Source organism: Lupinus angustifolius, chromosome LG17, assembly GCF_001865875.1.
Source record: "Lupinus angustifolius cultivar Tanjil chromosome LG17, LupAngTanjil_v1.0, whole genome shotgun sequence".
NCBI classification, from domain to species: Eukaryota; Viridiplantae; Streptophyta; class Magnoliopsida; order Fabales; family Fabaceae; genus Lupinus; species Lupinus angustifolius.
In genome coordinates this window covers 6276411-6292699 of record NC_032025.1, presented here as the reverse complement: position 1 = coordinate 6292699, position 16289 = coordinate 6276411, and the positions used below count along the sequence as shown (strand labels likewise).

General features: G+C 34.3%; 1 protein-coding gene across 1 annotated transcript; it reads left to right on the top strand.

The window, feature by feature from the left end:
- LOC109331690 (vesicle-fusing ATPase-like) lies at window positions 1507-13517 on the top strand. The gene is made up of 21 exons (XM_019566351.1): window positions 1507-1793; window positions 1950-2045; window positions 2621-2702; window positions 2809-2859; window positions 3710-3880; window positions 4099-4253; window positions 4338-4446; window positions 6303-6402; window positions 6484-6539; window positions 6954-7019; window positions 7118-7200; window positions 7409-7542; window positions 8353-8563; window positions 10864-10995; window positions 11065-11125; window positions 11226-11285; window positions 11543-11601; window positions 11691-11778; window positions 12120-12242; window positions 12672-12737; window positions 13157-13517. The coding sequence occupies exons 1-21, from the start codon at window positions 1606-1608 to the stop codon at window positions 13298-13300; spliced, it is 2235 nt and encodes a 744-aa protein (XP_019421896.1). The 5' UTR covers window positions 1507-1605; the 3' UTR covers window positions 13301-13517.

The following is a 16289-nucleotide window of genomic DNA, read 5'->3' as shown; positions in this document are numbered from 1 at the left end:
ATACATTATTTTCTCTTCATTTGATTTCAATAATGTTTGTCTACGATAAATCCTTCACTATTTGATTTCAAATACTTGAACATATCTTGGGAGGAAGTCTTCTACGGCACTACCCATATTTAGCAAAATGCTTGGCACTGTTAGCTCAGACTTAGATTCAGAGTATTCTAACTCTTTAATAAAGTGATCAATGTTTAGAATCCTTTATGCCCATAATGCTATCTAATAACACAGGAACAACATTCTTGAGTGTTGTTATCAATTTCACTTGACCAATAGTTTCTCGCTTTATGTCCTCACATTCTTCATCTCTAGGGATGTATAGTGATTCTGATTCAATCCCGTGTGACTATGCATTCTTATCTGCCCATGACTGTATATAAAGGTAGAATAAATGTATCATTGAACTTTAATAATAGACATGATTAATTTTATGTCTTTAATAATAGACTTGCTCATATCACTTTGTTGCATTGAGCTTTAAGCTTTTTCCACGCCATGTGCCCCATTTTCATCTGTAATATTTTTTCTGCTTTTGTAATTTCAGTAAGGAATACTCATGTACAACTCTAACTAATCTTGTAAAAATCAAACAGGTCTGACCATTTCCATCATGTACCAAGGACTTGATTGGTTCGACTCAACCGATTTAAGCTTCAAATAAGTGAATCTATCAGTTATTCAATCGGGGTAAGAAATAAGGTTCTCGTGTGTTTCATTTTGACATGAAGTCGATAATAATTTCTCCATGGTTAGAGGATTCTCTTATGATGAAGAAAAATAGACAAGATACCTTTATGGATCAAATTCTAAAATCAAAACTTGAGGCACTAAAATAGCCAGCTCCAGTAGGGTAGACAAGGCAACCCAACAAAAAGATAGGATCAACTATGCATATTAATCAAGATATATGTAGCAAAAAATATCAATCAAGATAGGTGTGAAACATATGCCTAATGAAATATTTTTTGTAAATGACAAAGGCTGATCATTGAACAATCAGTGATAATTCACACATTTTTTTAGAAGGACATATCTTGAAACAAATTCCCATCATATTAAATATTAGATTAGATGTTGAGTACAGCATTAGTCACATTACTATGAATACATCCAAAATCAGAACATGCCCTCCAGTTAACTAATTAATCCACCTATTATAAACCCCAGATGGATTTTAAATTGAACCTACTTGTTGATTGACGTGGTCCATTTCTACTGATTAAGAACACTACAAACATATTGATGGTGATATAATTTTTTTTAAGAAAAAAAAGTGTATGCAGAATGTAGTTTTATATATATTATTACTATATTATTCATATTTTAATTATTATTAAGTCTTAAACAAAACATAATCCAAATATTTAACTAGTCAACAACATTATAATAAATATTTATAATGAATAAATATAATATTCTTTTCTTGTAAGCCACACCTATATTATGTGTATAAGACAAATTAGTTGAAGCTGAGAATTTTCTTAATATCTCTCTCATCTTTTTGGAAGGTAAAATAAAATCATATTCCTTAACGCGGTAGAGTAAACAAAACAAGGTTATAACCTTCTTCTTCTCCGACGCAGGGATCACCGATTTGAACTAATGTCGAGTTGGTTCGGTTCTTCGTCCTCGGCTTCCATCAAGATGATCGTCACCAATACTCCCTCACAGGACCTTGCTCTCACCAACTTCGCCTTCTGTTCCCCCTCCGATCTCTCTAATTTCGCCGTCCCCGGTTCCAACAAGCTCTACCTCGCTCTCGTCGGCGATGCCTTCGTCTTCTCTCTCTCATATCCTTCAATTTTATCACACATTTCCCAATTTATTTAATGATTGCGATGAATAAGTGAATATCATAGAATTGATTATTATGCTAATGCTGATTAGTGGAATGTTGGATTCGATTATGATCTGTTTATTGATTTGTGGCCTTAACATAGATATACTGGCCATGAAACCATACGCAGTGGCCATATTGCGTTGAATTCCATTCAACGTCGTTGGGTTAAAGTTTCTTCTGCTGAATCCATATCTGTCACCAGGTTTGTTTGTTTGTTTTACTCATTTGTGTTTGACATGTTATTACTATTACTAGCAGGGATGGATCTAGAAATTTCACTTAATGTCAATTGATCCTCTTTAGTTTTGGCTGCTTTTTTGATAAATTTAGTGGATCTTGAAGCTTCTCTTTGATGTTGCTAACTGGCTATAAATATAGAAGCAATGTGATGTTAAGTATATATTTCGAGGACCAAATTGGATGTTTTCTCTAAATGTTAAGATATTTAAATAAAGGTTTTGAACTTTTAAAAATAAGTGAATCATATTTACCTTTGTTCAAGTTGAGCACATTCTTTAGTTTGTATGTAAAAACGAGTGAATCACTTTAACACCTTTGTTAATTTAATGGCTATATAATTTGTCAAGAATAATTGGGGCCAATTACAAATTAGTGCAAGAGCTTGTATATTTAACATGATTGCAAATAGTGTTACATACATGTATTTAATAGGGAAGAATTTTTGTTGGTTTGTAGCATGGCAACTGCTCCTTTGAATCTGCACAAGTATTCATGTTGACCTGGTTTAGATTCTTATGGTTTGTTATGCTGTTTTAGATTCTTGCCACCTGAAAACTTCAACCTGGCATTGTTAACCCTTGAGTTGGACTTCATTAAAAGGGGGAGCAGGAGTGAACAGGTAAGTTGATTTCAAAGAAGTTTATTATGTTATCAGCAATGTTTTTGCCACTTGGACTATTGGAGTATTTCAGCATTAATACTACTGATGTTGCTTTTTCTTGTAGGTTGATGCTGTTCAACTGGCTAACCAACTTAGAAAGAGATTTATAAATCAGGTAGGGTCTTTCACAAGGCTACTTATACCTATTAGTTAGCTAATTCTGGGGGGTTGTCAGTTATCATTTATTGTTTATTAACTATTGGTTACTTTTTGATTAATCAAATGCTTGCCATATGTTTCTGCTTCTTAAACTCAAGCACAAGATATTAATAGTACTAATTGGTGAGTTTTATTTTAAAAGCTTTTTGCCTAGATTGCTCACTGTTGGACAAGAAGGGGAAATGTATCTGCTTGTTGTGCTTCTTCTTTTCTTATTGTTTGTATAAAAAAGTGTCTATCAGTGCACTTGTCAGAAACAATTACTACGTAGTAATGTGGTTAAATAGATCAATAAGTTATAGTTACTCTAAAATGTTTATGCCAAGGCAACTGTTGTTATTTGTTTGATTTTGTATGATTGCTTTTCCTTTGTAGTTTATAAGTAATAAATAAATAATTAATAAGTAATGCATGAATCGTCATAGTTATAATATTTTTTCTACATCTTCATCTGAAGAAAATAGTATTCTCTTCTGGTAGCTTTTCTACTCGGGGAAGTGTGCCTTTCATTGCATTTTTACTTGAAGCATGAATTGCATATAGTTGGATGAAGTGTAAACACATTATTCTGTAATGTTCATGAAATTACTCATGATCTTGTTGTTTTGATGCCTCATGCATGTTATTATGTTTCTAACCTTCCTCTCTTATCTCACATTCTTTCTGTGACATCTCAAATTACTTTCTAATTCCTTGGAAGCTTGGGAACATTCTGCATTATGGTCCCCTCTGTTACCTCATATTATGTACATTGTTTTTGTTTGATGTACTATATCCATGTTTAATTTGGATCTCATTGTATGCAGGTTATGACAGTAGGGCAAAAAGTGTTATTTGAGTATCACGGAAATAATTATAACTTTACAGTCAGTCAAGCTGCTGTTGAGGGCCAAGAAAACTCCAAGTCTCTCGAAAGAGGAATGGTTTCAGATGACACATACATTGTTTTTGAAACAGCACGTGATAGTGGAATTAAGGTGATTTCCTATTTGCTTTTGACACACTGTTTTGCTGTGCTCTTTTCTTGTACATTCTCCATAATTTGCCAAGTTTGATCAGTATTATATGTGCTCCAGGTGAAATAATAGTCAATACTTTGCTAAGCAGAATAACCAATTATTATGATAACTTCTTGAACTGTACTCTATTAACTACACATTATTGCATTTTTGTTGGTTCATGTTGTGATTTGCAGGTTGTAAATCAGCGAGAGGCTGCCACTAGCAACATTTTTAAGCAGAAAGAGTTTAATCTTGAGTCTTTGGGCATTGGAGGTCTGAGTGCCGAGTTTGCAGATATATTTCGTAGAGCTTTTGCATCTCGTGTTTTTCCTCCCCATGTTACATCTAAGTAATAAATCAGATACTGTAGCCCATTTAATCCACTGTCTTTATGTTGTATCATTTTCTGACTTGGAAGCCTTTGATATTTCAGATTAGGGATCAAACATGTGAAGGGCATGCTGCTTTATGGGCCTCCTGGAACTGGAAAGACCCTTATGGCACGTCAAATTGGAAAAATTTTGAATGGGAAGGAACCAAAGGTTTAGAAACTACTCCTTATACTTGTCTAATAAATTTAAATACCTAGTTATATACTACATCTACTTGAATTTTTCATGTATGGAATTATTATGACTCTAATGCTGAGAAACTGAAATAGGCTGAGAGAAATTGAAAGGAAGAGAGAGAAAAGACGTAAGAGAAACTAAATCTGAAATTCTGAATATTGTTCATGTTGTCTGAAATCAAAGTTACAATGTTTTTGTATTTTAGACTTAACAGAAGCCGTTAGAAGCTAACTGTAACTACCTACATCTAGCGGAATCTGTCAGTCTTGATCTTGACTCAAGCTGTTACAGAACTGTTAACTATAACTGTATTTGAAACTAGCTCCTAGGTAAAGCATACTGAGTGAAGAGCAGCTCATTTCACCTAAACGCTTAATCAACCATCTCTAACAGCAATAATAAGTAGTTAATAGCAATGTTGTAAAAACCATTTCGTACCGGCCGGTTCAACTGGAAAACCGGTGAACCGGACCCCTAATCGGTATGGTACAGATGTTGAACTGGTCAAATATCAAAACCAGTCAAAACCGGTGAACCAGCCAGTATTTTACTAAACGGCCGGTTTATACATATATTTTTTTTTTTTGAAAAAAAAAACTTAAAAACTCATTACATGGTGACCCATCTTTCCAACGCTTCTTCAACACTTCAAGGCACATGCTTCCAAGGCATACATAGATTACACTTTTTGGTTCCTAACATTTGTGTGTAATCTCAGTGACATTTGTGTAATCTTGGAGTAGTGTCTGAAAATAGGATTTGGTGGAAAAATATAATATCGATATGAGACAACTTTGACTCATTGGTGTTAAATATTAAAACTCCAAATTTATTTGTTTTGTAGAGTGAGTTGTGAACTTGTGTCATTTATTTATATTTTGCGGTTGTTAAGTGATACTTTTGGATTGATATATGTTTTGTAATTTAGACTTTGAATTTATTAAAGACTTAAAGTTGTTTGTTTATGTGAATTTTGAGTAGATTATAAATATGGATTATAAATTTGAGTATCTACCTATTTGAAATTTTTTATTATAGGTTTTTATATATATAAATATAAGTAGGTATGCCTGGTTTAACCGGCATGCGGTTTAATTACTGAACCACCGGTTGAACCACTGTACCACTATACCACTATACCAGTACCCTGACCGGTTTGATAACCGGTATGGTTTTAACAACAGTGGTTAATAGAGATAAGTCATTCAGTGTTTCTTCTCGTTAGATTAATATCATTTAGTCTCCTAATAAATTTTTATATTGGGGGGTGTAATTGCCTTGGCCTTAATGTTTTTACCATTTCTTACTAAATACATTTCATACCCTTTTCTTTTCAGTCAGAATTTGGCAAAACATGACCGTTTTCACGTTTTGTGACATGAATGATAATTATTCCAACAAGTTATTTTCTGCCAAAAACTGACATCTTATAGCTGTTGAAAACTATTTACTTTGAATTGGTTGGTGTTATATAAATAATATAATAAATCTAGTCTTCATTTTTGACAATGTTGAAACCCATTGTTCTTACTTCATAACACACTCGTGTCTGTTTCTTCACTTTCTTGGGATGTAGCCTGTTGCAGCATCTTCTTTGGATAGGTGTAACTTTCCCTTGGCTCATTTCAAATCCCACCTTGCCTTTATCTCTTCTACACTTACCAGATTTTGTCATTGTTTAAACTTTTTGTTGGTCTGTTGCAGATTCTTAACTACTGACTTGTTTGAGTAATTTTTTAAATTGGAATATGGAAATGTGTAAATACTTAGTAATGATCTTTTGTGATGGTTGATGAATCTTAATTCTTCTTTTCTGTGATCTGTACTAGATTGTAAATGGTCCTGAAGTTTTGAGCAAATTTGTTGGTGAAACTGAAAAGAATGTGAGGGACCTTTTTGCTGATGCTGAACAGGAGCAGAGGAGCCGAGGTGATGGATATATAAGCATTGTATGTACCTTACGTTTAAATTTCTGATAATTCACTTTCTTTTGGGTTCACTGTTTCCCAGGTGATGAAAGTGATTTGCATGTTATAATCTTTGACGAAATTGATGCTATTTGTAAGGTATGGGATTTCTCAACTTTAGATCAACATCAGTAATCCATTGTATTGCGTTTGTCAATTTGTTGATTGATGTTAATAAGCAACAGTTGAGGTATCCTTAATTGGTGGAATCTTTATATTTAAGTTGTAGCTTAAACTTGCACTATTGCAGTCAATATCAATCTTCATACGAAATTTGTTTGCGTGTATAAACTAGTTGAAAATTTGGTGTCACTTGTTCTCTCTGAGCATGTATATTAGCGTGATCATTGGGAATATGATGACATTTCAATCTGCGGCCATTAAAATATTGGTTATAGTTCTAAGTAATGACAAGCATTGAATTTAAAGTTGCATTCTGATTGAATTGTCTGGTATTATATATTATATATAATACATATAATCACATCATGTTCCTTTTCTTGTCTTGTGCAGTCAAGAGGTTCCACTCGAGATGGTACTGGAGTTCATGATAGCATTGTGAACCAGCTTCTTACTAAGGTATGTGAATGTATTAAATTCTTGGGTTTTTAATGAAAGCGACACTTTTTCTATAGTGGTCATCAGTAAATCTGAGAGACTATTTGCTCTGTTTGCAGATAGATGGTGTGGAGTCTCTAAATAATGTCTTACTTATCGGAATGACCAATAGAAAGGACATGCTCGATGAAGCTCTCTTAAGGTCTCTACACATTCCTCCCTGTTTCAGATATTTTAATATTTTTTATGCGAAGTATAAATGTAATTAGTCAACGAAGATATGCTATTGATTTTCGTGCATTGAAATTGTGAAACAATCTTTCATTCTGATTGCTGCTAATGATGATAGTAGTTATGTCTCAATTTGGTGCTTACCTATTAGCTATTTATCATTTGCTTATGTCTTGTAGACCAGGGCGGTTGGAGGTCCAGGTTGAGATAAGCCTTCCTGATGAAAATGGTAGATTGCAAATTCTTCAAATTCATACTAACAAGATGAAGGAGAATTCCTTTTTGGCTCCTGATATAAACCTTCAAGAGCTTGGTATGTGTTAGTGATGTTTAATCTAGTCTTACATATGTTTTCACATTTACTTTTTGCACACTTCTCAATTGCATTCGAAGAGTATTTCTTTATTGAGGGATATTACCTATAATTTATCCTTTACTCTTGAATTTGATAGTTGCATCACATGCAACCTGAAGTGGACTCTGGAAAATTGAAAATACTGGTTCGGAACTGTTTTAATTGAAAGCAGTCTATAAATCCATGACCATATATTTTGGCTTTGAATTGCACTTTATCCTCCAAAGTGCAATGATTGCACTTTAGAGGAGCCAAATACAATCCCACACCAGGTGGTTCAAACATGTGTGGAGAAGACCTATAGAAACCTTAGTGAGTAGAGTATACTAGAAACCTTACTCTTTGCACCATAAACTGAACGAACTATGGTTCTATTTGATGATTAGCTAACAGTTACTTTTTGGTTGATGGTTTTAGTTGGTAAAATGATGATATGATTAACCATTTGAAGGCAGTCATAAAAGAGTAAGAATGTCATGATTCATAATTAGTGGTTTTATCATGTTTGATATTAATAATTGAGAGGGTGAGTGTAGACGCAGTATTGGAGTCTATAGGCTATAGGTTCAAATCTAGGAATTCGTCTTATCTAGAGCCTTGGACACTAGGCTGCCCTAATTTTGCATTAATAATTATGAAAATCTAGACTTAGCAATGTATGTTGGATTATTTTCTGTTTACTAAAATGAGGAAAAAGAATAAAGTTATCCAAATTGCATCGATAGAACTATGAAGTTTATAGGGTTTGCTTTTTTCTTGTGTGGGCAGCTGCTCGAACAAAAAACTATAGTGGTGCAGAACTTGAAGGTGTTGTGAAAAGTGCTGTCTCGTATGCTTTAAATAGACAATTGAGTCTAGAAGATCTCACTAAGCCAGTAGAGGAAGAGAATATTAAGGTTACAATGGATGATTTTTTGAATGCACTGCATGAAGTAATTCCTGCATTTGGAGCTTCTACCGATGACCTTGAGAGATGCAGGTACTGCTTTCATTTACTACAAGGCTTTAAAATTTCCGGAAGTGGATTTAGCAATTTCATTTTATTATTCTCACCCCATTAATCTGCGAATAAATAGTGGAAATAAGTTATTAAGCAGTCTAAATTAAATTCCTTCAGCTACATGCCTACATCACATAATGACTCAATGATTCTTTCTACAATTCAATATTGTGTTGGTATCTTCTTGTACATGTGGTTAGTTGAAATATAAAAGGTGGTAAAAAGGATAGCTATGGACTATAAACTCTCTGGGTCCATAATACTCTTTTCCAATCATATACCTAACATATCGAGAATTCCATGTCGATATACTTTAAGTATAGAGAAAGTTTCAGTTATAGGGCTATAGATTCCCGCAAGCAATCTATATGCTTCTTGTTTGACTTAGAAGTTAGAAAAGTGCAGGCAAAACTATGTGCAAGACAACCTGTTTTTCAACCCTGTAAATTAAGCTAAACTAGGACATATATCTATAATGGATTGGAAAGATGATGGTCAAGGCTCGTATAGGCCTACCTGTCCTCACTTTTTAATGAAGGACCGGTAAACCTATGCTGCTCCATTAGGAATTAGGATATGTGAACTCTTCCTTTACTTCTATGATCCGTGGGTGCATTTTTTATGAAATTTTCCATCAAGTACTCTTTGATGAGCCAAAAAAGGAAAAAAATATAAATATATCATAACTTGTAGGATTAAGTATGTCCTTGCATTGTGGCCCATATGATTGACTAAATGACCTGAAATTGTAAAGTATTTTGATTTTATTTCAACTTTTTGGTTTGATCTATTACCTCAGTTTGATTTTCTTATATCTTCATTATTTTAGCAAACAGACAGTGCTGCCCCTTAACCTGATTAAAATAAAAGAAGCATCAAAGCTAACAATTTTAAAGCTATATGAAATATAATTTTCTGCAACCTCCCCTCCTTATTTGAATGTGAAACTCCAAGTAATTTGATGGCTTGAAAGGTTTTGGGAGTACTTTCATATGGAGTTTGTGGAGGCCAACAACAACAACCAAGCCTTAGTCTCACTGTGGGGTCGTCTACATAGATCGAATGATGCCATAATATTCTTTCATATATCGTTTCCATTGACAAAGGATTGATCTCTCTTAAGGATTCATTTCAAAACCAACTGATTTTGATATGAAACCTTAGCATGGTATCAGAGCCAAAGTTGAACTTTTCTTCGGTTGTTATGTGCCAAAAGATGCCCTTTAGTCATGAGTGAAAGGTAACCCTTCACCTGGCCCGACAAGTTGATGTGGAGGGGGCATGTTGGGAAGTAAGTCTCACATCTTCCTGTCTCAGTAATGGTTTAAGTACATATTGGGCTACTCCTCTCATCCTAATTAGTTTTGAGATGTAACCTTAACAATATCTAAACCTTTCCTAACTATTTCATTTATGGTTTTTCTTGACCTCCCTCTGCCCCTACAAATTGGACCAACCTTCATTTAATCTACTCTCCTTATTGAGGCTTTTAATGGTTTCATCCACACATGCCCAAATCACTTAAGACGTGATTATACATTTTTTCTACAATAAGAAGTACCAAAATTCTATCACTGATCCATTCGTTCCTAATCCTATCTTGTCTAGTTAATCACTTATCCAACGCAACATTTTCATTTGCGCTTCATTAAGTTTATTCTGTTGTTGATATTTTACCACCCAACACTCAGTCCCATATAACATTGTGGGTCTTACGGATATGCAGTAAAATTTCTCCTTAAGCTTGAGTGGTACCTTTCTATCAAGAGCCTATGGATCCCCCAAATATATATTATTAGAGATCACGTGTCAAATTGAAACTTGGTTTCAATTATAACACGTGTTTTGGTTTAGCTCTAACTGTTAAACAGTCAGAGGTTTGTTTTCTGTTATTGATTATTCAGTAACTGCTTTTCTAGTTAGTTATAGGGGGTGAGTAGTTCCTCATCTTCCTTTTGGCCTCTGTTCTGATTCCTATAAATAGGGATACCCTTTATTGTTATCAATTCAGAATCTTAATTCTCTTAAAAGCATATACTCTCTATTTTCTTTTCTTATCTTTTTACATACATATATATATATATACCATCCATTCTATGATTTTTCAGTTGTTTGTTATGCTGTAAATTAGAAATCTAAGTGTGTCTGAAAGTAATGCAGAAAACAGTAAATTTGCTTTCACTTAAGGGGCGATCGACATAAACATATTTATAGACTCCATGGCATGTACTACAGAAAACAACAAATTGATAATCTAATTTTTGTTGTTTGATTTATAGACTCCATGGCATGGTTGACTGTGGTGATCGACATAAACACATTTATCAAAGAGCAATGCTACTCGTGGAGCAAGTTAAAGTGAGTAAAGGAAGCCCACTTGTTACGTGTCTTCTGGAAGGTTCTAGGGGCAGGTATGCATGCATTTTCATCTTCATTAGATTTTTTTGATAGGAATGTTTCTAATTACTTTGTTGGTATAGTGGTAAAACTGCACTTGCAGCGACTGTTGGTATTGACAGTGACTTCCCATATGTCAAGATTGTAAGTTCTCTCATTATCTTGAATATTACTCTCCAGAAATAAGTATTGCTTCTTACCTTATATTTAATTGCGGCTATCTGTGATCTTCTGTAATTGCTAGGTTTCCGCTGAAACTATGATTGGTCTGCATGAGAGCACTAAATGTGCGCAGATTATTAAGGTTTGTCTTAACTAAGATTTTGAGCCTTTTTATTGAATACTACTGATTGTATATAGTTTTGAAGAGCCAGTTACTGGCCTTTGCAAGTGAGCTTTTTCGTCTGAGTCAACATACAAATATGTGCATCAGAATTTTCATTGATTCTTTTAATATCTTTAGTTCATCAACAATTATATTGATATAGTTCTTATTTTTTGTATTGGCCTGGTTAGTTTTCTGTGCCATGTAAATCCCAAGGTCTAATGATTTTTGAACAGGTTTTTGAGGATGCATACAGGTCACCATTGAGTGTCATTGTTCTTGATGACATCGAGAGGTTAGATTTTCTGATTATTCTTTTATTATCCTTAACTGTAGCTCCACTGTTATGTATGACATTAATTGTTTCTTGATACATCAATGCAGGTTATTGGAGTATGTGTCAATTGGTCCTCGATTTTCAAACTTGATTTCTCAGACACTACTGGTCCTGCTCAAACGGCTTCCTCCAAAGGTTTCTATTTGTCCTTGTCGTTTGACTTCTTTTCTGAAGTATATTGCTTAAAATTGAATGCAAAAGAGATAGGAACAGATTTGGAGTCAATGGTTTCATATTGCTTTAATATATAATTATATATATGTATGTATAATATATATATATATACACATATATGTATAATATATATTGTCTGAAACCCAATGTCTCCCTCTGGAAGGAAGTTGTGGAGATGGGAAAGTGAAGAATCATCTCCACATGAACAATGTACCAAATGAATAATTGAAATGTTTGTGATAAAATGTTTTCTTTGATGCTGCCTAACTCTTACTGTTACTAATGTGCATAAACCATGCCAGGGCAAAAAACTCATGGTTATTGGCACAACGAGTGAAGTGGATTTCTTGGAATCGATTGGGTTTTGTGATATTTTCTCTGTCACTTACCATGTCCCTACCTTGAATACAAATGATGCAAAGAAGGTAAACATATTTTGCCCTTAACATAGTTCACAGGCTAACTACATGCAATTGACTTGTGCACAATGAACGTTTCAATTGTTTCATGTAATTGCAGATGCTTTTATGTTCTCTTGCTAAAAAATCAGTTGTTTCATCTGTTCAATATTCAAGTGACTGTATCACTTGCTAATGTCAAATGTGAATGACTACTTTAAATTGTTTTTTGAGTTTAATCTTTACCATACATGGATAGGCAAGATTGGAAGTTACTTAGTTGTATATAACTTATAAAAGTCATGCATTTATCTTCTAAATTTTAAAATAAGATCTAACAATCAAAATTCATTATTCTCATCTTTCACAATAAGTGTTTTCGCCTAATATGGTCTCATATATATAATATAGTTCAAAATAAATCTTAAATTATATTTCTCATTTTCAAAATTTCAGGTCCTAGAACAGTTGAATGTTTTTGCTGATGAAGATATTGATGCTGCTGCAGAGGTGTTGGGTGATGTACGTTTAATCACCTTTATGATGTGTTTCAGTCTTTTAATTCTCTTATATTTTTGCCTGACCTTGTAAAAATATGAACTATGATAAGTTCATACGCAAGATCTTTGTTTCTTTAATATTATTATTGTTACTAGTCTTCTATACATATGGGCCTTCCCTCTATATTTCTCTTGTTGTAAATGAGGTTTTGTTCATTTTGTTTAGTTTCTTTTCCACCTCTTTTAGAATATAGCGTGCCCAATTTGGTAATTTAGCAAACTAAATATGCTTTCACCAGTTAATGTTACTATTACTATTATTATTATTTAGTGTGCATACCATATTCAATTGTAGAGCAGTGATTGGCAATGATCATGTATTTCATATGATTATTGGTACTTGTTCTAACTTTATCTTTTGTGCTCAATTTTTATTCTCAGATGCCTATAAGGAAGCTATACATGTTGATTGAGATGGCAGCACAAGGGGAGCAAGGAGGATCTGCAGAAGCTATCTTTTCTGGCAAAGAGAAGATTAAAATTTCTCATTTCTTTGATTGCCTTCAGGATGTTGTTAGAATATAATTTTATCCCAGTAAGTGCTTTCACAGTTAGAGTTTTGCTTAGGCTGTCTTGAATATTGTTGCTTTTTCATGCTGATAGTATTTTTTTCAAGAGGTGAGAATTTGTAATTCCTGCATGGCTATGAATTTAGTTTGAATTGAGCTATACTCAAACTGATATACAACCTTCTGTTTTGGGTATTCAACTATAAATACAGACATATTATATTGAGGTTTCTTAGTCAGATATATTAATATTTCTGAATATCCCTCCCTGGAATCAACAATAATACCCTGAAGCTTTCTGAAAGCTTGTAATTGGAATATCTCCTTTGAAAGTTCACATTCACTATAATTAAACAATAGCACTTGTAAACAGGTAGTTATATATAAAATGCTGGTGCATTGAATACATTGTGTGATATGAGTAGCTGTTGGATAGGTTGTCATTGAAATATTAACTCTTTTGATGAATTAGTATTAGAAAATGGATTAGCCTGAGGAAATAGAAACAAAAATGATTTAAAACTTGATGTACATTGTGTGAAATGTTTTTGAAATTTCAAATAAAGTAATGAGCACAAGAATATTATGTCTAAAATATAAAATGAATATGTACTAAATGACTATATAATTTACTTTTATAATATAGCTTTGAGACTTGATATGAAATGATTAATACATTTTGAACCATTCCGTTGTTTTTTTTATTTGCTTTACATCATTCCATTGTATTTAACTATTAGTTTTATGAATGTTGTGTTGGTCACTGGATCCCCTTGTATTGTGTATTAGGAGTGTGCAGGACTCGACCCTACCTGCTCACATGGTATGGTCCGATCGAGTCTAGGGTCGGGATCAGGTTCAAAAATTAAACGCAATCAATATTTAGGACCGGGTATGGATCAAGAATGACCTGTTTCATTATCATTCACTCATCATATTTGTATGTGTCTCGATTCAAATATGTACAGAGAATGTTACATTTTTTGTCGAAAGTATCATTGATTCTTTAATTTTTTTCATCATATATAAATGATTAATAATATATATACATATATCATTTTATATGTCAAATTATATATTCATAAGAGATATAAATAATATTGAGAATATTTCATCTAAAATAAAAATGCATTATATTTAATCAGGTCTAGGTTAAATTTGGGTTTAAAGGTTGACTTGGTCGATATATAGGGTCGGGTAAGCTTTGGGTCTAGGGCTGAGTTCGAGTTCAAAAAATAACACAACCAACAGTTAGGATCGGGTAAGGACAAGCCTTAACTTGTCTCATGCTCACCCATATCGTGTACTGAGTCAAAAGATCAAAAGTTCGATTTCTATGAATGACATTTGTTAGCACACTTAAAAGAACAATCACATATAAGGGATTAGTTTCTTACATGTAGGTAAGAGGATACCCTTGACCGTCTTTATTATTTATAAGTTCTCAATTTTTTTAGACAAACTATTTTTGTTTCCACTTTAATATAAGATTTCATTTTTTCTTTTTCCTAAACAACATTAAGACATTGATTAACAATTTTTTAAGGAAAATCTAGATGCTATAACCTTTAGCACATTATCGTCATTGCCCCAAACCTTTTGTTAAACCACCTGTTCCATGCTATTGGGATTGGACGATCGGGAATGGAGGACGGATGGTTGGGAGCTGATGATGAATGGTCGAGAACATGTGGTAGAGCAGGAGACTTGGTCAGATAATCGTCTGGACCTGTCGGGGGAGGTACCTGAAAAGGTTCTCCGACGATCAAGTTAGTAATGTATTCTAGAGAGAGAAGAGGAGTAAATAAGAGAGAGGTTAGAGCAATAAGTGTAGTAATGAATGAGGGAATGAGAATTAATTATACTCCTTGCGTGGTCTCCTATTTATAGAGCGTTGTGAATGCTGAGTTGGCATCTGGTCATTGGTCAGCATCTAACGGACATAAGGAATGTACTCAGATCGTCCTTTCTTGTCCTACGAATCTGCTCTGGCCGAATTGTCGAAGACAGGCGAAATGTGCAGGCGGCGTAGCAGATAGTCTGTTATTTGACATTGAAGGCGGGTCAAAGACGCATCAAATGGTGGGACAAAAACGCATTAAATGCTACGCCCTGAACAATAAATGTTATGTCAGGAGCATTTAATGCTATGTCGGGATCTCTAATAGTTTCTACCATGGGGGAACCTACTTAAGGCGAGCAAAGGAGGATATGCGGGGCAATGGACGTTATGCTCGAAACCAATTATCCGGTTATGACCGGGATGGAACAGTTGCTTAGTCTACCAGGTTGGTCACGGATGACCGAGTTGGTGGATTATAAGGATGGTTTGGAGAGATGTTGGTTACGACCTTATGACCAGAATAGAACAGTTTCCCCCAAATAACGAAGTCGGACATGGATGGCCGAGCTGATAAGCTATACGGGTGGGTAGGAGATATAGGCTATGACCGAGAATGGTTTAGGGACTAGGGGTAGGTCATGATGGTTATCTACTTCTAGGTTGACATGTGGAGTATTAATGGCGTTCCTTTTGACGATAGTGGATACTCAATCATTGCGTCTACTCGTTTCAGTTTCGTCGTCTGGATTTCTGTGTTGCCGTTAGATTGTTCTCAAGTGATTTTGGACGGGCAGATTTACGTTTCGAGTTGGGCCTCTGGGGAGACTTGGGCTTGGGTCTTCCCTATAAATAGGGGTTTCTTCTTCCCATATTCTTCATTTTATCTTCTTGCCGAGTCTTTTGATCATCTCTGAATCTGGACGCATTTTCTTCATCCAGAAGTCTTTTTTCTTTCAAGCTTTTTTCAACTGGTAATCCATCTTCCTTCTTTGTTCTTTCTTTTTTAGTTATGACCGGCGGGGAATCTAGCTCTGATGACTTAGAGGTCTTGTCTAGGCCCCGCCGATTTTTGCGTCTCGTGGTCTCTGTCATCGAAGGCACTGGTCTACCTGGGGGCGACCTCGACGATTGTCCTTATTCTCTCTCTTGCACGATGTGAGGG